The sequence below is a fragment of the Meles meles genome, chromosome 10, assembly GCF_922984935.1.
Source record: "Meles meles chromosome 10, mMelMel3.1 paternal haplotype, whole genome shotgun sequence".
NCBI classification, from domain to species: domain Eukaryota; kingdom Metazoa; phylum Chordata; class Mammalia; order Carnivora; family Mustelidae; genus Meles; species Meles meles.
Genome location: NC_060075.1, coordinates 7,494,783 through 7,521,772, shown reverse-complemented (window position 1 = coordinate 7,521,772; position 26,990 = coordinate 7,494,783). Strand labels below are relative to the sequence as shown.

At 44.7% G+C, this 26,990-nt stretch overlaps 1 protein-coding gene across 3 annotated transcripts in view; it reads left to right on the top strand.

The window, feature by feature from the left end:
• CNTNAP2 (contactin associated protein 2) overlaps window positions 1-26,990 on the top strand; it is a 1,946,064-nt gene that overhangs the window by 1,768,776 nt on the left and 150,298 nt on the right. For all 3 annotated transcript variants that reach the window (XM_046020922.1, XM_046020925.1, XM_046020923.1), the window contains one exon: window positions 24,621-24,857. In XM_046020922.1, the coding sequence (XP_045876878.1) occupies window positions 24,621-24,857 (237 nt within the window). The remainder of the gene's footprint in view (window positions 1-24,620; window positions 24,858-26,990) is intronic.

Genomic DNA, 26,990 nt, shown 5'->3' with positions numbered 1-26,990 from the left:
AGGCAGGTCTGCTCACCAGCATCCACACTGCCCTTGGCTCTTCCATCGTGTCCACAAGGCACACTTCCCTTAGTCGTTGGATGAATGGCAAGGTCATGAGTTCATGGAGAGTAGTGAAGATATCCTGCCCAATTTGTCCTTTTCTTTCTATTGTACCAACCCGATAGCTGAGCGAAGGCCTAAGGCCCAAAAGTTCTGAATAATTTTTCCTCTTTTCTTTGCCTCATTTCCTGGGGCTTTCTCTGTGTGGCTGATCAAGGAAACACACACACACACACACACACACACACATATACACACGCCTGTGCACACACCTGTACACAACACAGAAAAACGGGGCCAGAGTTGGACTGAATCTATTTCTAACTATAAGCCTCAGATAACAAGATAGTTCTTTGTACTTTTGAGGGCGCCACTCACATACCATATCCATGATTTTGTGTTAATAGTGGAGAATAAATACCAGGGCACCTGGGTAGCTCAGATGTTAAGTGTCTGCCTTCAGGGTCCTGGGATGGAGCCCTGCATCAGGCTCCCTGCTTCTCCCTCTTCCTCTGCCCCCTCCCCTGCTTGCGCTCTCTCTCTCTCTAATAAAAATATTTTAAAAAAATAGTGGAGAATACCTTTGTCTCCAAATATATAAAGTGAGGAATGGAACAAGGGACATGGAGAGTCTGACCAAAGAAATTCTTCTGACATGAGAGACCACCCCGGATTGCTTTATAACAAAGAAGGTGATTTGCAGGGTAAATACAGGACGTGCCCTGTGAGCTTTCTTATTACTGAAATTCATGCTTTGAATGACTGATCGGTGGCCGCTGAAGGATGGCAGTGTCTCTGTCCTCGTCTGGAGACAGCGCCGCAGGAAACACACCTCTGCTCGCTGACGTTCCAAATTCCAAATGAAACATGGGAATTACCAAAGTAAATCTCTGCATCCATTTTTATAAGGAGATGCGAAGGGAGACAGATGTTGCCAGCTGCAGCTGTCCGTCGCATCGTTGCCCTCGTTCCAGGGAGGAGTCCCGGCCGCAGTGCTGAGTTTGGCCTCAGTACGGCCCAGGAGCCTTCGTTCCCCTACACAGCAAGGCTCTGATCACAGCAGGAGCTTCCCTTTCTCTGGCCAAGAGTAATGTAAAACTTATAACACACGTAGAAGACTCATCCTCTAGACAAGAGTGAAAGAATCCGCAAACCAGCACACAACTGGCAAGCCTTCCGGAATGCGGCGTTCGCGTCTTAATCCATTCAGGCAGCTCTAACAAAATATCCCAGACAGGTGGCTTATAAACAACAGAAATGTGTTTCTCATAGTTCTGGAGGCTGGCAGTCCTGGATGGGGGAGACAGCATTGTCGGGTGAGCGGGCTCTTGTGGGCCACAGACTTCTCATTGTGTCCTCACTTGGCGGAAGGGGCTGGGGAGGGCTTGTGCGTCACTAATCTTATTGGTAGGGGCTCTACCTTCACGGCCTGATCACCTCCCAAAGGCCACACCTTCTAACATCATTCACTTTGGGTGTCAGGATTCCAACATACGAATTTGGGGGTGGGTACAAACATTCACACCCTAGTAGCAGGCATTCCCTTCTATAAAAACAAAGGGTCCAAGTAAATACCTTCCCACTGCCCAATCTGTCTCCTTCAGATCACTGACCTTTTCCCCACCCCAGCACACACGCACGTACACACTTGCTACCAAATTTGCTCACTACCATTGCAATGATCACTGTTAAGTAAACGTTTAGAGCACCTCTGAGTTTGGAAGGAAGACACTGTGGACAAAATAGGAATACTTTAAAGAATGAGAAGACCAGCTACTCTCTACCCAAAAGGATTTTCTTTGAACTGCCTGACTTGTCCACTTTCTTTCCTGTGGCTTGACAGTCGACTAATGAGACCATCCTTTGCATGAGCGGGAGTGGGTCCGGGAGGAGGGTGAGCCCCCGAATGCGGGCTGGGTCTTTGAGGTTGACTTCTCATGGAACCAGGTGTAATTTAGGAGCGAGGAAGAGGTTGGATGCGCTCTAGGGAGCTGGTCATGGACAATTCTGGGAGGACAGATTTGAGGAGCTTCAGAAGAGTCTGGAAGGGATGTGCTAGGAAGAGGAAGCAGTCAAAGATGCTCCCCTCCCTTCTTTCATGATCTTGTCAGAGGCCAACCTCGTGCCAGCAGAGAGAGGAAACGTATCTTTGCTCCTTCTGGCAGTTTCCCTTGCTACTAGGATTCCGAATTCAGGCTAGTGCTATAATTTAGTTACATTACCAAATAAATAATCTTTAGTTATTGATCCATGTTAGAATATTGTGCTATAGGAAAATGAATTCCAAGTTCCTAAAATCAATTTATATTATTATAATGTACTATGTATCATTAGCAACATAGTATTAGCATATACAGCATAAACATTTTTCCTTGAAACCGCTTGGTCTTCATACCCATCATTTAAAAAGACTACTTAGTATTCCATTCGGTAGGTTTACCAAAATTTATTTAACCTAAGTATCTCACAATAGGGAAATGGCAATTTCTATTTCTGCTCTTGAAACGGTTTCCAATTTTCTATTGTAAATAATACTGCGGTAAATGTTTTTGTAAATGGCATTCTGATATTTTACATTATTTACTTAGGACGGATTGCCGCACGTAGAGAGGTAGAGTTAGGGGGTATGAAATGTTTATGGCTTTTCATTTGTGGAGCCAATCTGATTTCCCAAACGTGGTGCCAGGGAACCTGCGAGAAAGCCTGGTGTTTTGAACACAATCAGCACTGTTTGCTTTTTTCCCTTTTCTCATTGTTGTGAAAATAATAAGCCAAAAAAAAAGAGGCTCCGTATCATTTTAATTTGCACTTCTTTAACTACTGGAGAACAAAGAGTTCCATAGAAAGGTCTGGCAAGATGGGTGTGCCTCGGAGAAACGCCCATGTAGGCGTGACCTGGGGAACTGCACACCCAGCAGCACGTTTCACGCGGTGAGATCACCTTCCAAGTTCAAAAGTTTTGTCTGCTGACGTCCCAGAGTGGAGGGAATGGGGACGCCAGCTGACACTAACAGAGTTCATAAGAGACAATATAAAAATGACCTTTTAGAGGTCACTTGGATATTGTCTATCAAAAAGCAACCTCTGTGTATTCTATTTAATTCAGTAATTAAACTCAAGAAATCCAATCTAGAGAAATACTAGTACTACAGGAATATGTATTCACAAGAAGAGCTCATGACATTTTTGGCATGATAACGAGATGTAGAGAAAAACACTAAATGTCCATAAATAAAGGAATTACTATAGAATCATGGTACATAACCATTAAGAAGAGTGAGATGAGTGAGATGGATTTTTGATTCACTTAAGAAAATACCCTTTATATCATTAAACATAAAAAAGCAGACCATGAAAAAAAAAGGGGGGGAGAAAAAAGCAGACCATGTAGAGTTCGATTGTTTTGTATTAAAAACTCAGACATGTTTGTGCGTTATAATATATACCACACACACACACACACACACACACACACACACATGGAGTTGTTTTCAACATGAACAGAATCAGATTGTATACACAGCAAAATATACATATAATCCTTCCGATCTTTTTCCAGGATTTCACAAACTTTAGCGCTGGCTACCTCCAGATTTGTGATGGCAGTGGGGACATGTAGGACAATTTTGACGTTTTACTCTATAAAAGTTCACCTTTTTTTTTTTGAAGATTTTATTTATTTATCTGAGTGAGAGAGAGTGAGACAGAGCCCAAGCAAGGGGAGGCAAAGAGGGAGAAGCAGACTCCCTGTTGAGCAGGGAGTCCCATGCAGGGCTCCGTCTCAGGACCCTGCGACCATGACCTCAGCCAAAGAGAGATGCTTAGCAGACTGAGCCATCCAGGTGCCCCTTATTTTTTTTTTTTAAACCATAAGCCTGTGTGACGTTTTAAAGCAAAAGTAGAATAAACAGATACGCGCCAACTCTCAGAGGGTTCCCAGTTCCCAGTTCCCAGTGAAGGAAGGCTTCATCTTTGCAAATGACAGTGAAATTGAACATGTTCAATTTCTTTATTATTTGAATTATAATTCTAATTCTTAATTTATGCCCTTTGAGCAAAGTGAGCTGTTTATTTCTTAGGATATTAAAGGTTCCAGTTCTCCATAAACATGACAGGTCGATTGTACCTGTTTGCTTTCGCTTCACCAAAATCTCTGGGGAAAGACTTAAAAAAAAAAAAAAGAACAAAGAGATCAAGAGAGTACAGCAGTTTTTAGAAAGGCCGGAACCAAATGGAGACACTTAGTAGACAGAAGAAAGCTAGAGTCTAAGATGGTCGAGCTTCAGGAAAAGCAGGTTTATAGATCTGATCCCTTGAAAGGCTCGGAAATGGGAGGTCCCGGGTATCTCAGAAAAGAAGGACTTGAAAACAGAGGATTGGCTTCAGGTTTATATAAAGAAGCCAGTCATCTCCCCACCACTGCAGCTGGGCCGCTGTCCCAGTGCCAAGCAGGACAGAAGACTGGAGGTTTGCTCTCCAGAGGGGCTGGACGCCGGGACAGTCCACATGGTCAATGTCCAAGAAGCCGTCATGATCTCATGGGAACTGAGCAGAAGTTTCCATTCAGACTCCTAAAACCCTGGCTGCAATTCCTTGACAAGAAGGCGGGAGGAATCCTCTCTGGGGCAAAGAAGAGGAGAAGGCTGGTGGATACACAGGACACACAGACACCACTGTGAAGACCAGCCACTCTCACGGCATCACCTACCATTTGGCTCAAGCCTCTAACATGACAAAGACCAAACAAAGGATCCAGTGCGCACAGAGATAATACTGAGAGAACAAACTTTCTGAAAAACCTAACAAATGTCATTCATATTCTCTGTTCCAGTTCCCATGCTGCATAACAACCTGCTCGCAAAACTTTGTGGTTTTAAATAACAGCAAACAGTTTATTATCTCAAATGGTTTTCGGGAATCGGGAAGTTGGGCAGGTGCTGGGGCAGTTCTGAGTTTGAGGCTGGAAGGGAATTAAGGTCAGGTGGCAGCCGGACCTGGAGGAGCGAGGACCTGGCCAGGCTTCTCTCTCTCTCCCCTCAGGTGGACACAAGGCCCTTCCATGTGGTCATGCTGCACTTGCTAGTGTGGTTTCTTCTGATGGGGTGGCCTGGGGACAGGCGAATGCTTTCCTTGCTGATCACAGCTGTGATCTGATTGGTCCAGTTCCCTGGACAGGAATCGAACTGCCCTTTGTAACATAGCCTTGGAGGTCATGCACCATCATTTCTGCCACATCTCATTGATACAAGCCGGTCCCAAGGCTTCCCAGACTCTAGTGGAGGGAAATGAGAGCTTTTCTTTGGAAAAAGATCAGAGAGGAACAAGAAGATATTGTATCCATGGAAAAGTACATGTAAAAGCCCTCTTCCTGTGCAATCCAGAGTTTAGAAATCACCAATTTTTCAAATTAAAACCGATAGCAAAAATTTTTAAAAAGAAGACTTAGAAGGTAAAAAAAAAAATCCAGTAAATCATGCAGGGGAAAAAAAACAGAGCAAAAAGACAAAGAGATGGGAAACAAGACAGAAGAGCTAAGAAAGAGGATGAAACCAGTAAATTCAAATATGAATAATAAAAGATCTAGGAAAAGAGAACACAGAAAAAGAAACGAAAAAATCATCAGAAATATGAGTCATGACAATGTCACTCCTTCCCTGAACTGAAGGGCATACGTTTACAGATTGAAAGGGCCGAACATGAAGAAGGGGGAAACCACGTGAATTCATAGCATTATAAAATACCAGATTATAAGGCATAAAATAGGAAATTCTCAAAGTTTCCAGCAGGATCCAAAAGATAATTCCAGGGCCACAGCTATGCAACCAGCCCAGAGAACAGCCAGCTCAAGTTGAGGAAGAAAGATGGGGAGTCTTGGGTGATGTGTCCCAGAAAATTTAGAACAGTTTACCTGTGTTTGCAGAGTTACACCTCCAACTGAGAAATAGGGGATTCGCTGGGTATAGGTATATAGGAAGCAAGGCAAATGAAGACGCAGAGGATTGCACCAGGATAGAGACACAAGTGTTATGATCAAGAATAACAATACAAGCTTATTACTTAAGAAATAGGGAGTTAGGGACACCTGAGTGGCTCAGTGGGTTAAGCTTCTGCCTTCGGCTCAGATCATGATCCCAGAGTCCTGGGATCGAGCCCCTCATCGGGCTCGCCGCTCAGCGGGGAGCCTGCTTCCCCCACCCCCTCCACCTGCCTCTCTGTCAAACAGATAAATAAAATCTTAAAAAAAAAAAAAAAGGAAGAAGAAATAGGGAATTAAACATCAAAGAGCTTGTTCTATTCAGTGGGAAAATGGGAATTGGGAGTTGGCATGAGGGAGCAGGATGTGAGGACCTCTGACCTCTGTTAATGTGTTTTAAGCCTTGTAGAAACATTTGAGTTCTTAGGTCTGATGTCATATCATGCTTTAAAATGATAAACACCACCTTCAAATGATGGCTGAAAATGCAAACCAAAAAAAGTAGAATAAAGGTATTTTCATTCCCCTCCCTCAAAGTCACTGATATGAAATAGAACAAAATAAAAGACCAAAAACACCCCATCTGTCTTCAGCGAGACATGGAAAGAGTCATCAGCACAAACCACAGTTAGGCAACATGAATTCCGAAAGCACTGAGCTCTGGATCAGAAGAAAGAAGGCAGAGGAATCAGGTTTTCTTAAGTTCAGTTGACTCAGCGTTCAGCAGAGCCTTTAGTTCCACCTCAGTGTCTGGCCCCTCTTCTTTTTTGTGAGGTAGGACTCTTAAAAACATAAAAAACTAAAAAAAAAAAAATTATTTATTTGCGAGAGCAAGAAAACAGGAGCAGGGAGGAGAGGCAGATATTGGGCAAGGGAGAAGCAGACTCCCTACCGAGAAGGGAGCCCAATGCAGGAGTTTCCCAGGACCCTGGGATCATGATCTAAGCTGAAGGCAGACGCTTAACTGACTGAGCCAACCAGGCACCCTCTGACTCTTTTTTTTTTTTTTCATGTTAAAGTAGCATAAGAGATTGTAAGTTATTTGAATCTTCTGGTGCCATTTGAATTTTTTAAATAATAAGCATGTTTCTTTTAAAAACCCAGTCTGGTTCTTTTTTAAAAAAAAAAAATGAAGGTTCTTTCCTCTTTTTTGGATGAACACACTTTTGGGATGAGAAGATTTTCACCTACTAGTCTAGAGTTACAAAAACATCATTATCTTTCCTTTTCCTGCAAATCTTTTTCCCTTGTGGTTGCTTTCAGATCAAATACATTAACCTATTGAAAATATCAGTCCGACTGTACTGTACAGTTGGATAGTTTGTGCACTGAATCACAGGCTTTGTGAGGAAGGTAAAAGCGTTAGAATTTAGCTCTACCTCCCCTCTCATGGTACAGATGAGGACCAGGCAGCTGTTAATCTAGGGTAGACAGAGACCCATAATGCTGTTAGGGACCCACAAAAATATAATAATTATTTAAAGATCTTAAGGAAAAAATCAACTTTTAGGTTGAAAAAACTACTTCAATACATGATATTAATGTATTCATCTTTATTTCAATGCATTTGTAAAATACAATTTTTCAAAATGTTTTAGGGAGGAAAGGGCCCACAAAAGACAAATGTATAAGGGCCTACAAAAGTGATCATGTGGCCCAGATGAGGAGACTGAGAACAGAAAAGATTCCCATAGTTGGTGGTGGCAGAGCCTAGACTAAAACTCAGGTCTCCTAACTCCTCCCATTGTGCCTGTGTTCCTACCGTCCACTCTTTGTCATGGCTGTGCAGTGCTCTCCCTCAAGGAGAGCTCCAGCCTCCTCCTCTCACGCACCTTCCAGCCAAGAGGCAAGAGGCATCTTCAGCTACAGCTGAGCTGGCCCGACCTCATTTCCCATTATTCATCACAACGTATTCCACCCTCGTTCATTGCTCCAAGTCCACTTGTCCATCCCCGGCTCTGGTTCTCTTTCCCACTCGGCCCACGTGGAGCAGCCTTCCCATTTCCTTCTGCCTGCCCAAGAGTACTGTCCCCTCTAGAGGCTTTGTTCCAACACAGCCTCTTTCAAGGTGCCTTCCAAGATGACTCCAGGCTGGAGTGATCAGTGCTGTGTATAAAAGTGATTAACATCTCATAACAAATTATCTTACCTTGTCTCATCTCATCTCGTATTATCTTGTCTCCAGTATTTCCGTCTTGCTGCCCATTATCTCATAGAGGGCTGGAGAGCAGACGCCCCACCATATACGCTCACCAAGCACATGATCAGGACTCAGTAAGCCCCCAGCTGACCAGTGGGAGCCTCTGATGACTCCTCCTACCATCATGAGGCTAAGTACTACTTCTTCAGGGCCCCTGAAGTAGACATGGCTTTCCTTTCTCTCATATTTATATCCCCTGAGATAACCATCACACGGTCTGACTCTAAATCCCTTAAAGGCAGGAGGCTCCAGCAGTGATTGGCTCATAGTGGATGTTTTGTAACTGTTTGATGAGTGAGCATTTTCTAGAACCAGCTCTTCAGTTGAATTTCTTAGTTCTGGAAATGTGTATTTCTTTATCTTTATTTAATGGAAATGTTTATCTTTAATGTGAGCTCCCCACCCCGAGGAAAAAAAATAGGAAAAATAAATAAAAAACAAGAAGCCAGCTTACGAGCACAATGAAAATGGTGAAGGTATTTCCAGAGGAGTCTTGGTTGGCCTCTCAGAGTTTCCTGCCCTGCAATGTCAAATTCACAACCCAGACAGTAACTAGCTTTCCAAACCTGATGACCGTCCCACTTACATGTAATTGATCTGGTTTCAATTGGTGTCTTTGGGCAATGAAATATCACAAAAACTTTTTCTTCCTTTTGCTCTGGTGCTATTTTTTAAATCGGAAGTCCATAGTGATGAAATAACTCCAAAGTTGTGATACTCATTAAATAATTCAAGTCAGAATTTAATATATCCTGTAACTGAGGGGCTCAGAAAATTGTTCCAGGCACCTGAAGACCACTTTCATTTCTCCGTTTTCTTGGCATCCCGAGCAACTCCTTTCTGAGAAATCACCACTGAGTAGTCAAACCACAGCAAAGACCATTGGGAGAAGAAAAGGCAAAGCTTGGGCATTCAGAGCACATCCCCCTGACCCACAGATGGCAACAGGAATTTAGAAACACCTACCGAAAAGTACCGGCATCAACATTTGACCTGTCAAATCTAATTACTTTTGTCTTGATCATTGTTCCGGGTCACTCTCAGCTTTGCAAACACTATTGAAAGCACAAGAGCAAACAGCCTTTTTAAAGAGCTTCTAGAAGAATCTCCCATTTGCACGTACACATAAGATTAATTTTCCTCAGAGCTGACCAATTTCAGGATCAACAGACTACTTAATCCCAAAGAGCAATCATAAATGAAATTCCCTAAAATTGTTTTCGACGGTCAGGACCCAGCAAGGGAAACTGTATTTTGAAAGTACAATGCAAACGTCTCATGCCTTAATCCCAGATGAATTAAATCAACCACCAATAATTAGACGTTTCTGATTCTGGATGTGGCCAGCTGTGGGAGAGTTCACAGCAGCAAGGAGTGGGGTGGGGCGGGAAGGCTGGAGGGGGGCACAGAACAGGCCAGGGTTTGTCACCACGTGACAGTAGACAGTAGAGGGCACCACTTTGGATCAGAATGGTGACTGGCTCCTTGCAGTGAGGACCAGGGAGACCCGGGAAGATGGCAGCCCACTCGTGCTGGGGACCTCCCTGAGGTCTGCTTGTATGAACGGACTCACGTACACAGGAATCCAGTGAGGGAGGTGGTTCCACTAAACCCGTTTTACAAACAGGAGAAGTGATACACAAAGGAAGGAAGTAGCGTGGTTGAGGTTTTCCCTCCAAGTGGCAGAGCAAAGATTTGGACACAACCTCGCTGTAATGCACCCGCCCCCAACCCCTTGACCACTGAGCTGTGATCCTGTCCACGAGGTGACGAGCAGAGGCCAGTCAACGGAACTGAGAGGACAAGAAACACACTACAGGACACATGCATGTTCTTCCAGGAAGCTGAACAGTTGGCAGCAGGATCCAGGCCCAGGAGAGGGACAGGGGAGGGGCCAGCCTGGAGCTGGGACTCTTTCTCGACAGCATGTCCCTAACTCCTTGACTTATGTTCCTAAGACGAAAAAAAAAATGTTAAGCATGAGTCCTAATTTATATAACTTCATTTGCATATTCCTTTAAAATTTTTGTACATGTACTACTGAATTAATGTTCATCATAAAATATGCACAGAGGGAAAAATTATTCTTTCACATGAAAAACTTACCATAAATTCACTTCAAATAGCATCGACTTGTACTAGCACTAGAAATGTGTATCCCTGACCAGAAATATATTTTTAAAATAATTTAGATCTAGTTTTTATTGTGACATTGATCAGAATTTCTTGATCTAGAACTCAGGTTTTCTAGAATTCTTCCCTGATTGTTGAAAACTATTTATCCACATATGGCTGATTACTTGAGGGGGGGGAAAAAAACACAATGCAAGACCTTTGTTTTATTATATAATCCTGAAACTGTATGTTAAAACAAAAACAAAATAGAGAGCCTTTAAAAAGCCTGCAGCAATACAAAAAAAAAAAAAAAAAGAATCACCCAACAAGAAAAATTTCCTCTAGAACAATTCCTTTAAGTCCCAGAAACAAAGCCAAAATGTCAATCCATTCTTTTTAACATTTTTCATAGCAAAACCACAGCCGATGTACAAAAATAAAGCACTAGAGTTCAAACGATCCAAGCTACGGCCAATGACAGAGCGTGTCGTATTCAGGGCAAAGCTGTATTTTTCTGATCGCAGCAGTAACTCATACAGTACAAAAAGAAAAATTAAATTTCACCAAAAAAAGCCTTTCAGCAGGCCTGACGGGCTGGAGTCCCCTGACAGCTCCTCGCAGTCGATCAGCCAACTACCGCCGGGTGGCCAAGCCAACGGCCTCTTGAAACCAGATCTAATGGGAAGAGGAGGTGCCTGGGAAGCTGCTTCAGCAAACCGGGACACTTGTCGGTCACGTCTCGTGTCAGGCTCCCCTCCGTCCTGCACAGTAGAGATTAGTCCTTCACGTTCCCCATGTGCGGTCGTCACTTGAGACTCCCCTGAAACTCTGGAAAAGCTAGAAGTTATTTTCAGCTAGAGCCACTGGTGCCTGAACGCACAGATTGTTTTCCTGCCCGGATCTGGACCTGACAGAAACTGTCAGAGGAGACTCCTGACTTCCGTATGGGGGGAGCAATGCCAGGGTGGCTGATCAGCTTGATGGTAGTCAGGTTGGAAAGGGGTTGACCCAAGACTGTAGCAACCAAGGCTGTGGTTGGCCACTCAGAGCCACCATCCCTGGGGGTACCAGATGACACCCTCTGTTGGGTTGTTTTTTTTGTTTTGTTTTTGGTGGGGGGAGCACAGTGTATTGCAATTTGCCTTTGAGGTGATGGGTTTGGCAATGCAAAATTACCCAAGAAATTTAAAAAAAAAAATCTGTTAGAGTATCTCATAAAGGTTTTAAATCATCAGGTATCTAAGGTAGATTATCCATTGTCTTACGTGCTTTAAAGTGACTCCTTCTCTAGGCACTTCAGGATTCTTCCTAATGGCTGAGGTAGAGACGTCTGCCACAGGCCCTTCAAACTCTCCCACGTAGAATTGCCTGCATCCCTACTCTTCAGCTGTGAGGCTCACGACGACAGATGTCCTCCCCAAGTGACATCACACCATCATAACTGGTTGAGGACATTTTGTTCTTACTTCTGGATACTTCCTGGGCCCACCTCTATAGAAACAGGCAGTGTTTATCTCTTCAGATAATGTCCTTGTGAGGCAACAGAAAGTTCCTGAGAGCATTCTGACTCTGTCCTTGTCTTAGAAGATGTCTAAAGCCTCACAGAGTATTTGTGTTCAAGGTACCAGTTAGAAAACATGGCCTTCAGTTCACTGCTGCTTACTGCTTAGGAGAAGCTCCGTGGAGAGAAGACATATTTAGGAGGACAGGCTCATGGGCGTGCAATCCACACACTGCCCTGCAGAAACGTTGCTCCCCCTGGAAGCCGTAACTTCTTAAAAATATTGGTGTCTGAGCCTCATCTAGAACTTGGTGTGCTATGGGTGCTCTGAGGACACAAGGAGGCCATTGAGGATGGAGTGGAGTGAGGAGAGGAGCAAAGGGAAGAATAGAAGGAAACAGGGAAAGGGAGCTGAGGGGTTTGGGAATGGGGAGAAGATGCCCAGATTTTATAAGGTGTGGTCGGTCATAACAAGGACTTGGCTTTTGCTCAGAGGGAGGTGACATGATATGACATACATTATAAAATCATTCTGGCTAAATTATCGCTTCTTTCCATTGCATCACTTAGAATAAACCCAAAACTCAAAATGGGGAACAAATTTCCAAGCTGTTACTCAAATGTCTGATGGAAAGAAACAGCTAGGATCCTAAAGGCCAGGATCTCCCCTGGGTCATCTCCCTGGATTGCAGAAAGAGCTATGTAGAAGGCATGTGTCAGACGAGCTCTCTCCAGTCCTCCTTTACTTGGGCATGCCCAGAAGTCATTTCCAGAAATTCTAATTGGATGGCTTGGTACAGAATGGGGTGAAAGAATAATGTTTTGGATATACTAAGTTAAATACAATATGTTATGAAAATTAGCTCAGTATTTTTTTTTTTTACTTTTTTAACATGGCTACAAGAGAATTTAAAACTACAAGTGTGGCTCACACTGTATTTCTATTGGACGGTGCTGACTTAGAGCATTTTAAAGACTGGTCTTTGAACCATAGCCCTCTGTCTCCCAAACCTTCGTGGTACACCTACCATGGTACCACATTCCAGAGTAACTTTTTTTTAAAAAAGATTTTATTAATTTGAGAGAGACAGAGAGAGGGCACAAGCAGGGAGAGAGGCAGAGGCAGAAGCAGACTCCCCACTGAACAGGGAGCCTGATGGGGGACTACATCCCAGGACCCTGAGATCATGAACCGAACCAAAGGCAGATGCTTAATCATCTGAGCCACCCAGGCACCCCAGTAATTTTTTTAATGGAAAATGCTAAATTGTTTTGTTAGATCTTTCTTCCAGGTAAAGTCTGAGTAGAAAGCATTGAAAGACAGCACAAAATAGTAGGGAGTAGTAAGAATTCCCTAGATGTGTGACCACAGGCAAGTCATTTACCTTCTCTGAGTTTCCATGCGCCTCTCTATAAAATCTCAATAACGTGTCCCTCAAGACATTGTAAAGCTAAATAACATAGATCCTAACTCTCTGTAGGTGGTAAACCCTGTTATAACTGGCACTGCACTTCAGAGAAAGTGGGGAGGCACCCTGGACCCAGGGGATGTGATTCTGTGTAAGCAGTGATACCCCAATTCCCACATCAACTGAGGTACAGAAACCCATCACCTTCCTAACCACTCCGGAGATCCCTTCACCCTATCCCTCTGTTCTCAAAATGTCCGAATGACACTCAAACATCAGAATAAAAACAAGTACAAAGTGAATGTCATTTGGAAAGTGTATTTTTTGATGATCAGACTGTGGTTGCCATAAGCTTTCACTAAGTATCATGACTAAAGAGAAAGGCACACTGTTCTTCACCAAGACAGCAAGAAAGAGACGGCCCAAGGTCTTGAAACACCTAGTACTCACTTAAACTGTTGTGCTTAGGAGGGTTTGCTTTATCTCACTGTTTATGTCTTTCTGCCTTGTGATCCCAAAACCATTATCTGTTAGTGCTCATCTGCCTCGGAAGTTTAATTTGTGCGCCATTTCTCCCAACTGCCAAGTGCAACACTCTTTTTTTTTTTTTCCTTAACCTTGTGGCTGAATTCATTAAAACAGTTTGTCTTCAAAGATTTTCTTTTTTCGTTGACATGGAAAGACTCACATGATTGGTTTCTCTAATTTTCAGGAGGCGACCGGTTAAGCTGAGCTCGTTTCGCATACAGTTAAGTCTTCCTTCTCTCCTCCAGCAGACCATTTCCAATTAGAATGAAATCAGGAATGGGCAGGCAGCATGCATTTGAAAACACCATCTATGGTCATCGTGATTTCTAAACCCAGAGGCACCATCAGAACAGGGTCATATCTGTAGGCATTCCATTATACTTGGGACTATTGAAAAATGAGAACTTTCTGCCTTCCCCAAACTATGGAACAAAAGAGATGACAGTAGAGAGGGAAACGTAACAGTTTAAGACAGTAATGTATGTGGCTCTTGAGCTCTGTTTCTGGGGGAGAATGTGACAAGCAGAAAAAGCACATGAGTACATCGGGACAGGGACATTCTCACTTTCTGAGCCACAGTCATCTACACCAGACCTAAGACCAAAGACTTAAATACCAGAGACTGTGTCCTCAAACTCTTTCTTTGAACAGTTGGCCAAGGTGCTAGATGTTACGCAGAGTCTTATAGAGAATCCTTGACCTTGAGCAGTCACAGAAATTCACCTGCTGTGAGTCCTTCCCTGTCTTGGCCTCTGTCCTGATACCTGTGGTCACTGTTGCAGCTCCTCGTGTGTCAAAAACAGGTCATGAGCAAGCACCCAGGCAGACTGGGTCTCAGTGTGTCACTGGGCAGCAAATGCTTTCTGGAGAACCATTCTTTGGTGCTCTAGAAAGTGTGTGCTCGCGCGCACGCGCGTGTGTGTGTGTGTACACATACATGTTTTCTGGGGGAAAATGCATGCACATTTATTTATAGGCAGGTTTGCAGAAAACACACACATGTGCACACACGTATATACATACACTCCTGGTTTGGAAAACCACTTTGGGGTTGATTTTATGTAATATAAAAAGGAGAGAGAGAGCTGTAGAACTATATAGAAAGCCTCATGCAAGTATTTTTTATTTATTTCCTATAAGAATAAATTCGTTGCATGCAACAGTGAATAAATCTCTTCTTTTTCCACAGATGTGCAAAAAGAGGGGGCATGCTCCAAGAATCTACAGAGGAGGGAAGTTTTCTAATAGAGGGGAAAACTATTAAAGCAAAATTTTAGTTGTCAATTTTGTAACTGAACATGTTTCCTCCTTTGAAAATGTTTCCACTGTAGTAGAAGGAAAAGCAGACCCAGCAAATGCCCCACAAGGCTAATTTCTCCTCACAGATTACAAGCATAGATGGGAAGATTTCGAGAGGGTCCTCATGGTGATGCGGGGACCGTGTCCAGTCCTTCAAGGCCATGTGTAGTAGTTCAGTGAAGGAGTGTCCCAAATTCATTCTTCTACTTTTCTTTCCTTCCTCCTCTTCTCATTTTTACTTCTTTCTCCTTTTCTCCTTCTTCCACCAAAAGGCATACAAAGTATCATAACTTTTTTTTATGACAATCTCATTTTCAGGAACTCTGGGTAATTCATAATCCTGGGCTTACTTTTTCCAAAGTGTAGTGATAGCTAATTATTTCTTGGTTTCTTTGAGATGGGTCTTTGCTTTTTACCTCATGTTTTATCTTCTTTGAAGAAACTATCCTCAAAAAGTTATAGATGGTAATAGAAATATATTACTAGCCTGTCTTCTGTTTTCTCTCAGGAGAGGTGGTTGGGGCTCCTCATTCTAAAAAAATATGAAGATGGCCAAACTGGCCCATAATACCATCAGTTCATTCATTAATTCAGTGAGTGTGCTTTAAAATACCTAGTAAGCTGCAGGAAATGTGCTGGACTCTGGAGACACAAAATCAATAAAACACAGTGTTTGCCCTCAAGGAACTCTTGGCCTTCGTTATACTCATGTGTAAACTACCAAATGTAGTTTAAGCCTTTGGAATTACTATATTTTGAATTTATTTCACAATAGAATGAATGTTTAAGTGTAGTTCTCGCAGCAACAAGTGATAACCAGTGCAGAAAAAAAAAAAAAAAAAAAAGAGCCAGGTTGGTGGTCACTGCAAACCAGCTGGTTGTTGTTACTCAAAATAAAAATCACTTTAATATCATGAAAGTTCATCATAAGTAATTGGACATTTTGGGGTTTTCTGGTTGTTCTTTTCAATTAACCTCTTAACTGGTAGAAAAAATAGAATTTTGTCACTTAAGGAGTCAATTGTGTGTCTTTATGCTTGTGAGTAGTGAACAATCAGTGGTTACTTGATAGCTAATTTCTTTTTAAAGTTCCCAGAGAAGAAACTGGCAAACAGATGGGTTTGAGGAACTCTATGAAAACAGCTGGAACTTGCTTAAGCGTGGCTGGGAGAGAGGAGAGAGCATGGGCTCTGAAGTCCAGAAAATCTATATTTGTCCCTTCCTGATTAGTGGGACGACCTTGGGCAAATTATTCCCCTAAGCCTCAGTTACCTTATCTGTAAAATGGGAATGATAACATCTATGTCAAAAGTGTTGCTGTTGAATAATTTATTAAATAAGATAATATATGAAAATTGCATATTATGACTGACACATCGCAGGAACTCAGGAGAAGCTCATTTCCTTACGGTGTCAAGTGCACTCATTGAGTCAACAAACTTTCTGTGAGTGCCTCTCTCTCGACTAGACCCTGGGACTACCACAGTGAATGAAAAGCAGCACTTGTCCTCAAGAGCCCTTGCAGTCCAGAATTCTACATGGCTCATCGCATCAGCTGAGCAAGCGAGAAAATCTGGGATGTTCAGCGTTAAGTGAAGATCAAAAAAGAAGCAACTTGCTACTTATCAACAGAATGAGTAGAAACCGCCTAGTGTCTGAAAAAGGCATAAATTATGTACTTAGATAATTTTACAAATAAATAATTAAGCAAATAATGTGATTCCTAAAAGCAGCAGCTCCATAGCGCACTGGGGAGTTAGCAGAGCAGACGTGAAATGAGATAGAGGTCGCTGGGGGACTTTATCCACTAATGCCACTCAAGCAAGTGACCAGTCTTGTCCAAGGAAGGTTCCAGCTTGCTATGCCAATAAAAAGAAGACAAAGCAGTCAAAATGAAGACCATCTGTTAAGTTGCAAATCATTCAATTCTTTAGGTTGTATGCATTAATACTAAATGCATTTTATAACACTGGGTATGGGGGTTACGGCTCTTGGTACTAATCTTGCACCTTTCCTGCAAATCTGAAATGATTTCGAAGTATATTATTCTCCTAAAATGTTTAAAAAGAAGCAAATCGGGGTACCGGGGTGGCTCAGGGGGCTAAGCCTCTGCCTTTGGCTCAGGTCATGATCTCAGGGTCCTGGGATCGAGCCCCGCATCAGGCGCTCTGCTCAGCGGGGAACCTGCTTCCTCCTCTCTCTCTGCCTACTTGTGATCTCTCTCTCTCTGTCAAATAAATAAATAAAATCTTAAAAAAAAAAAAAAGAAAGAAAGAAAGAAAGAAGAAGAAGAAGCAATTCAAGACCCTCCAGAGCCCCCGTCCTGCCTTCTAATCCTGGCAGGTCATGGCCACACATCAGCTCACGTTTCACACCAAGTCATACCCCGGACCTACAGCAGAAGTGCCCCGCCCCCGCTGCCCATGGCAGGAATCTGAGAAAACGGCGAAATATGCCGACAGGCTGGCCTTTCCCCTGACCGCTTAAATCCAATTTTCTGAGAGTTTGCCTTAGGTTTTTTGTTGTTTTTTTTTTTTAAAGCACAGCCGAGGTTGCAAAGCTCTAACGTCATTTTCAGAACAGCACACGCTCCCCCATGCTGCGAGGACCTTGCCCGCCCTGCCTATCTTGCAAATACATATTCACTGTCACCTTCTTCTGGAAGAAGCCCAGACTTCCCCACAGAACGAGCCGATCGTTCTCTCCTCCCGCCACCTCCTTCTCCTGACCCTGGGTCTCACACCGAGTGTGTTCTAGCGCTGTGTTTCTCTCCCCACCAGCTGCGAGCTTCTCTAGGGAAGAGTCCTCGTCCGGTTTGCTTTCGTTATCAGCACGGGCCCAGCATACCGTGAGGTTCCGAGAAATGTTTACTAAATCAAAAGCAAACAGGGCTGCACTTGTCGGACTAAAGTTAGAGCAAAGAGCCGCGAGGGAGCTTGGGGAGGAGCTGGGGAAGGAGGTGGCCTGACAGCTGCTGGGAGCTGGGAGAAGGGAAGGGCGGGAGAGCTGGCAGGGCTGTGAGCAAGTCGCCAGTCTGGCCAGAACACAGGCAGAGGACGCAGGGACCGGGTGATGCGGCTGAGGAGGGAGTGGGTCCAGATCATGAGGGTGACGAAGCCCACTGGGGAAGTGGAGGCCACATTTGGCACAGCGCCTAAGCACACCGAGCATCTTGGTGCATCCTTTCCGAGTGAATTAATTCTTCTTATTTTTCCTTAAACTTTTGAGGGTGAAGTCATGAAATCTGATTTATACTACTAACCCTCCCCCCAGAAAAATGCATAGGCGCTTTTGCCCGAAGTTTCAGGAGATTTACAGATTCCCTGAAATATATCTAGTGACCAGGCCCGTGCACACACACCCGGTGATATTCCAAATTTTAAGAAAAAGGATGAAATTTACATTTAAGGATGAAATTTAGTTTTAACAGTTTCCTCTCATACCAATCATTTAGCCAGAATGATCGTTTAAAACTGCAAGTCAGGGAGCGCCTGGGTGGCTCAGTCGGTTAAGCAGCTGTCTTCGTCTCAGGTCATGATCCCCACGTCCTGGGACCGAGCCCCAAGTGGGGCTCCCTTCTCCGCAGGGAATCTGCTTCTCCCTCCCCACTGCTCATGCTCTCTCTTGCACGCTCTCTCTAATAAATAAGCAAAATCTTAAAAAAAAAAAAGTGTACAGAAATGACTGGTTGTTAGCCAGAGGAAGATGTATGTTCAAGGGAGGATTTCTGTAAGATGGGAATGATTTAAAGGCTACAGCAATTAAATAACCTGCAGGACCCGGGCCACATGTAGCTTCTTCATGTGTTTCAAGTCACATGCTCTACACTTGTAGCTCACGGTTGGCACACGCCACTCGAGCTTCAGAGATTTGTCTCAGGGATTTTCTCACCCTGGTGCAGATTCAGACACTTGAAGCTTATTACGAAGAAACTGACCTGCAAGTAACCTGGCCTTTAGAGAGAATGTGGGGAAAGTGATTACAAAAGACACGTATCCACCTGGGGAAACAGTGAGTAAAGGTGAACACTAACTCATCCAGGCCCAATGTTGTTAGTCCAAAATGATCAGAGTCCATGGAAGAAAACATGAAACAAACAGAATAAAAAATTCAGGAGGGAAATTCAAAGCAGAACACTTGGGGAGAAAAAGCAGATTTTGCCAGTGGAAGGCCAGGAGAGAAACTAGTTGTATTTCAGGAAAGCAGGGCCTTGGGAGTACAAGAGGAAACGAGTTAAAGGAGAGCAGGGCCTTGCAGATTACCCCAGAAGGAGCGGGGCCTAATGCAGAATCAGGATATGCGCCGAGGGGGGTGGCCAAGGAATCTGGAAGCAGAGCGTCACGACATTTGTTTAACTCTTTTGCTAGATGATTCATTAAAAAGCAGCCCGTGAGAATGGGCATTCTGGACAACGGAATTCAACCGTGGAAAAGCTTGAATGACCCAGAGGTTGGGGTGCAGGTCTGTGTTTCCTTGTAGTACAGTGCCTGCTCCCCAGGAGTTCCTCCTGGGTTTTATAGAACTTCTCATAAAGGACAGAGCTTTCAGGATCCAGGGTCCTGGGACAAGATAAAAGAGAGCTGTGGAAGGCAGGAAGGAGTCAGCAAATACTTAAGTGTTTCTTTATAGCGGAAGAGAAAAGGCAAGAAGCTTCTGAATGTTTCTGTCCCCCCAGATTCCTGTGCGGAAGCCTTAACCCGCAATGGGACAATGTTTAGACACGGGGCTTTTGGAGGTACCTCGGTTTAGATGAGGTCATGAGGGTGGGACTCCCATGAGGGGATTAGCGCCCTTCTAAGGAGAGGAAGAGACCAGAGATCCAGTTCTCTCTCCCTCTTCTCTTTTTCTGCCCCCCCCACCTTGCTCTCTCTCTCTCTCTCTCTGCCGTGGGAGCACAGAGCAAGAGCACGTCTGACTGCAAGCCAGCAGGAGAGCCCACACCAGAAAAAGAATCAGCCGAGACGTCCATGTTAGACTTAGAGACTCCAGAACAGTGAAATAGACTCCCGTGGTTTGAGCCACACGCTTGTGGCCAGTAGATGTGGTTTGCTCGAAGGACCGGCTCAGGGACCGAGTGAGCTCACGCGCTGGAGGCAGTTCACACCGGCGGGGAGATCACCCCGAACCTGTCCTCTTGCCTCCGTATTTAGTGATGTGTTGGCAGCTTGAATTCGGCCGTGGTAGGAGCGTTTACACCCGGGGAACAGGCGAACACTCTTTGCTTACTTAAGATTCTTAAGAGAATCAGCTACTCCAGATTCCCCGGCATGCCACGGCATCAGCTAGGTGAAAGACTTGTGGGAGCGGAGTTCCCTGGAATTCTCACGTTTGGAATCAACCTTAACTTCTGTTGTTGCTGTTTTTGTTTTAATGACTAGTACACAATGGCATTCTTCAGTTCTTTTTTGTGACCCGTCCAGAATTATTGTTCAGCTTTTGTGGACTCTGGTGGCAAACTACCCATCACTTAAAGCGTTGTTTCAATTGGGAAATAACTTCCAAGTTGCAATTTACTGACTTTAAACTTTTGGAAAAGAGCCCATTTGTGGACTAGGGGCTTTCAATTCTGGGGCCTTGTGGGGAAGTGAGAGAATGAAAAGAATCAGGATGATTTTAAAATATAGGTTGCACGATACAGCCTAAGCAAAAAAGGCAAAAAGAAATGGAATTATTGAGCGTGAGGAAGAAAAGATGAGGGGCAATTTAATAACGGGGTGAGAACCAGCTGCTTGCCTTTCCACTTTAAACATCAGGGATTTGGTCAGACGAGGAGAAGAATATCTTTGTGGTATTATTCTGGGATGGGCAGTTTGTGGATTTTATTTCAAATATTTGCAGGCTTCTTTTCATCAATCAGGGCTCCATTTCGAGAATCAAGAAATGATTATGAGGTTGCTTGCCTGCCTCAAGGTTCCTGGCAACTTGCAATCCTGAACCTGCAGATTTCGGACTGTAGCTCGGAATTTCGGGAAACATGATCTAATTCCACAGATCTCTTTTGTAATACATCTTAGAATAATGAGACTCCAACTTTATCATTTTTTTCTATCCAAAAAATGAATATCCTAAAACTTAAGCGATCTCGTCTTAGTATAAAACCGTACATTAAGCATTCTACATCAATAATTTGTGCTCATCCAGTGAGCGAAAGGACGTTGTTTGGGGGTGTTAAATGAGTGTTATTTTAGTGATTCCTTCAGAAGGGATGGGAGCACTCCTTTCCTAAGTGATATTCCACACCCTGATTTGGCATTTCCTTAAAACCGTCTGAAGCAGTGAAATGACGGCTATAAACCTGCCACTTGGAAACTGAGACGGTTCGCAGCGCTCCCAGGCCCCTTTTTAACAGTTGGTTTATGACGCGGTTGCAGAACAACATGTGAAGCGTGGCATTTTCCTTCTTCCAAAACCCGCATGAATCCATAAAGCTTTTTAACGATGACTCTGAAATACACCAAAAGTATTCTCCATGGCATATTTCTCAGTTTATCTAAAATCCTTTGCTTTCTGAATTTCTCTTCATGATCTGCCCTGGAAGGATGGTCACCCCTGGGGCTGAACCGAGGCGTCCTGTCTCAGCCCGACAGACCCGCACAGCTCCCTGCCCCACCGGCGGCGCTCCCCTGCCCCGGCTTTGGCTCCCGGGGTCCCGGACTCCTGTGGGCACGAGCATCCTCTGAGGAGTCAGTTACGCGTGCTGATTCTCGAGACCCTCTGAGTCAGACCCTAAAAGCCAAATTCTGGAGGTAGGCCTGGGGACCAGCATTCTGACAGAGAAATGTCATCGGGGACTCGGGTGGGCCCACGCTCTGGAAGGACGGTGACTCAGGAGAGTCTGGCTCGGGGAAGCCCAGGTTCCGGCCGACGATACGGGCATCTGTAGCTCGGTGCCCGCACCCGCAGGCTTTCCCTGCTTCCTCCACCTCTGCAGCCCAGAACCCCTCCCTACTCGCAGGAGCTTCGTGCCTGGATCTTGAGTTTCAAGTGCCCTATTCGCATATCTTGTCCTCTGCCTTGTCCCTTTCTGTCTGCCTCTGGCTTGTGTGGACTCTGGCCTTGATCTCGAGCCTTGCTCCCTGCTCCCTCCAGGCGCCAGGTCCGTCTCTTCTCCCCTGCATGGCCCAAATAGCTTCTCAGATAGTGACCCCCTCATCCTCTGGGAGAACCTGTCTGTGGCAAAGGGAAGCCTTTGGGGTGTCTGCGGCAGGTGACCTGCCCTGTCTGCTCTCTTTGATTGCCCCCCGCGCGGCCCCTACCATCCGTCACAGCAGCTCAGAGAATGTCCAGAATATGTCCATCTGTCCCACCAGGCTCTGAGCTGCTGAGGGCAGGGATCACCTCTTTTTAGGTACCGTTTCCCCAGTGCCCAACCTCAAGTGTAGTGGGGCACTCGAGAGCCTTGCCTCGACAGCTGATGTAAGAAGAGCACGTGACTCTCACCCAAGGCTTCATGCCTCTGGTCCCACTGTCCCTGCTCCAAGTGCTGTCACGTGCTTCTCCCTCAACTCCCAAGCTGGTGTTCCCTTCGGCCTTTTCAAAGCTACTGCCTCTGGCTCTTTGGGTGCCAGGTTCCATGACTTTTCCCCCCAGACGTCTTCCTTGGCCGCCGGAGACAGGGCCGGTGCCCCTCGAGTTCCAGAGCCCCTGTATTACGTGGTCCTGCACCCACCCCAGTGCTTCCGGAGATGCCTGGTGGTCTGGATCCCCTAGATCAAGGGCTTCCTGGGAGCAGCGATGGTAATCTCGGGGCCCACCAGAATGCCTGGCATCCTGAGGGTACTCGGCAGGTGTTTGCCGAAAGCCTGGGAAAGCCAACTGAGGACCCTCCAGGCAGTGAGACGGGGGTTCTTATCACATAACCTGCTGTGTAAGCCTCCATGACACTCACCAGAAGGATTTCAGATTGTGGATATGTCCCCTCCCATGACCACAGCTGGACAGGACGACCCCAAGGTGGCAGCGACCGTATTATATGCGTCTGACATTCCAGTGAGTCATTTGGTGACTCATGTGGGTTACGTATTGTTCAATCCTGGGCTTCCCATCGGGGCACGGTCAGCGTTTGAGCAAGACAGTTCTGAGTTCTGGAAGACTCATACACTGCTGGCTGGTTAACAGGTTAACAGGTCGGTTAGCAGGTTAACACAGCCCAGATCCACCCACGGGTGCCTGACTCCCTGATTCACTACGCCATGCCCACTCTGTTGGGTTCTACAGGCAGTGAAGTTTGAGAACTCCTTCCAGAGGAGCACCAAAGAGGGCAGGGGAACTGTAACCACAAGACCGAACAAAGCTTGTTAGGGAACCTCAGCCCTTTGTCCTGACGTAGGAAATGATTTGGGAACATTGAGGAACACGCAACGGGAGAATCAGCAGGGGAGCCTGTTAGCGGGGTGCCTGGGGGGCTCAGTCAGTTCAACGGCTGCCTTCGGCTGGGGTCATGATCCTGGGGTCCTGGGGGGAAGCCCCGAATTGGGCTCCCTGTTTGACAGAGAGTCTGGTTCTCCCTCCGCCCCTTCCCCCACTAATGTGCTCACTCTCTCTCTCGAAAATAAATAAAATCTTAAAAAAAGGGATGGGGGACAGGTGTCTAGGTAGCTCAGTCATTAAGCGTCTGCCTTCAGCTTAGGTCATGATCCCAAGGTCCTAGGATTGAGCCCCGAATTGGGCTCCCTGCTCAGCGGGGATCTGCTTCTCCCTCTGCCCCTCCCCCCCACTCATGTGTGTGTGCGTGTTCTCTCTCTCTCTCTCAAAAATAAATAAATTCTTAAAAAAAAAAAAAGGAACCAATTAGCAACGATTAGGCCATTGACAGAGACCAATGAAGGGTTAGTGACTGTTCTTCTGGTTTAATAATAACAATAATAGATGCTATTATTATTTTTGTTTATTTATTATTATTATTTTTATTTATTTATTTGTGTTGATCATTTCATGTTATCTTTTATTGTCTCCCGTTCACTTATAAAATACTGAGGCCTAAAGCGGTTGGTTAAGTAACTTCCCATAAAGCCACACAGTAATTAATTAATGGTCATATTTGAGCCCAGTTGTCTCAAACTTCACGTCTTACAATTTTAAGCTTCCTGGGACCTCCTCAGGGACTGGTCGAAGGCTCTCCTGTGCAAACATCCAGAAGAACTCCAGTCTCAAAAAGGAAGCGTGAGCTCCTTAAATTGGTGTTCGTGTTAAACCACTGCCTTTTCAGGGTGCTTCTTCAACCTAAATCAGTTATTTGGCCTAAGCCCTATACATGAAAACTCTTTCTGGTGTGATTTCAGTTTCTTCATTTTTATTAATATATATATCTTTTTAATTTACAGATCTGCGTGCTTTATGGCATGCTACTTCTTTTTTGGGGGGGTGAGGGGGATAGTGGATAGATCATCCACGTTGATGAAATAAGCCCATCTCTACAGAAAGTAGCCCCATCTGATCCCATCCTGGAGGCAGGGCCTGCCTTCCGTGAACAACGAGCTTGAAGTGTTGTCAGTATCAGCATCCAGTTTCCCCTCATTTCTCAATTTCCTCCACCCCTTTTTGTTTCAACAGATGTTGGCGCATTTTTTGAAGAGGGGATGTGGCTACGGTATAACTTCCAGGCCTCGGGGGTCAGCGGCAAAGAATCGGGCGTCAGGTCAGACAGCTCCCCTGATCAGCAGAGTGCCCCTGCCGACTTGGTGCACGAGGGGATCCGCTTCAGCTTCAGTACCTCCAAGGCGCCCTGCATTCTCCTCTACGTGAGCTCCTTCACCACAGACTTCTTGGCAGTGCTCATCAAACCCGCCGGTAAGGACAAGCATGCCTAGTCGCTGCTAATATTTAATGTTGGGTGAACAGAATGTTCTAGAAAGTCTGGACTGCTCTGGTCTTGTCCTTCATTCTCCCCAGGACGTTGAGTGAGTCATCCAATGTCTTTGAAGCTCATTTCCCTGTGTGAGAGCCAGGAAGGCAGCTTGTCAAGTGACACAGTAGTGATGTCGCTAAGCCATGTCACGTTCTTTATGGGAAGCATATTACGTGAATATGAGGTTGTTTTGTATGTATAATGACGGTTTGTTTGTTCCTGTCAAATGAAGACATGCACTGCTGTACTAAATAGAGATGAGCTCTGAAGTAGTAAAATTCATTGAACATAAATCAATGAGGTATCCTGATGTATGATAACGTATCAGTAGGTTCCTCCAGAACATATGTAGCTTTCCATAGAAATGGAAAACCAGAGAGGTTTTCGTTCCTAAACCCTCTCAGAATGTTACATTCATAAAATACTTTCCTGGCATAAGGCTGGGTTAAAGCAAGAGTATATTTACCACCTTGATTTGCAAATATGCATGGAACCCAAGAGGGTCAGAGTGAGACTAAAATCGGCATCTTGTGAGAATAGCCAAGTGCGCTCATGACCTTTCAGAGAAGTCTGAGCAGTTCTGGGACACAGCAGCGTGCCCAACACTGAGGGGCCATTCCTCTCAGAAAATCTGAATCCTGAGACACTTAAAAGTTCTTGGGGCACCTGGGTGGCTCGGTTGGTTAAGCAGCTGCTTTCAGCTCAGGTCATGATCCCAGGGTCCTGGGATCGAGCCCCACGTCGGGCTCCCTGCTCAGCAGAGAGCCTGTTTCTCCTGCCCCCTCTGCCTGCCTCTCTGCCTACTTGTGTTCTGTCTGTCAAATAAATAAATAAAATCTTTAAAAAGAAAAAAGCTCTAAGAAGATCACTTTTTCCCAAATAAGAATATTGTAGGTTGATTAGGGAGCAAATCTCTCTCATTCATTTCCCAGAGCGATGACTTGGGCCGAGGATGTGGAGACGCCTGTCTCATTGCCCACACCTCCTGGCTCTGCACGGAGTATTCCAAAGTCTTAGCTTCGTGAAGATCAGGATTCTCTTCTGTGGGAGCAAAATTATTATTACAGATCCAGGCCAGCTTGAGTTTGAAAACATAGTAAATTCTTCAGTTTCTCTGGTCAACTCATTGTTGGTTAAAAAGATTGGGGGCAGGGGAATATTTCCTAAGATTTTCCTTTTCAGAAATTATTCCTAAAGAAATAAGCGAAAAACCAGACAAAGAGGCAGCATCAGAATTCCTCTTAGTGTTATTTATAAAAATAAGCATTAGGAAGGACCTACAAAAGTTCAACTGTAGTAAAATGGTTAGTAAAAGAGGGAGTCACCATTTTAAGGAATATTATGTATTCATTAAGAATAATACTTAATGTGGAGCAATGGAGAAAAAAGTATGTAGAAAAAAAAATATGTACTACAATGTTAAACCAAAAAAAAAAAAAAAAAAAAGAAGAAGCAAGAAAGAAAAAAGGCAAGATAGAGCCTTGACTATACAGTATCGGCTTAGATCTGTGAAAAATAAAGATGGGAAACAGAAAGCAATAATATGAGCACAAAGTAGTTCTTTATGGTTGGATTGCTTCTCCTGAATAATATTCTTTTATAAATGTCAAATTCTCAGGGGCACCTGGGTGGCTCATTGGGTTAAGCCTCTGCCTTCGGCTCAGGTTATGATCTCAGAATCCTGGGACAGAGCCCCACATTGGGCTCTCTGGTTTCCCTTCTCTCTCTGCCTGCCTGCTTGTGATCTCTCTCTCTCTCTCTGTGAAATAAATAAATAAAATCTTAAAAAAAAAAAAAGTCAGATGCTCACAATGAGCAAGCATCGCTGTTGTAATCAGAAAAGATAGTACTACTCCTTAAGTCGCTGCCGCATCAAACCTAGTCCCCAACTGTAGCGGGAACTCACCTTCCCATAAGCTACCCCCATCCCCATGAGCACTCATGCTGGTGTCTCTGGGCGTTCACCGTGTGCAAGGGTTTTGAGTAATCAATTCATATTGGTGCTATCATTTAACGATGCCCGAAGGTGGGCTGTGTTGCACACGCATGAATTCCTACAAGCCACACAGCCACGA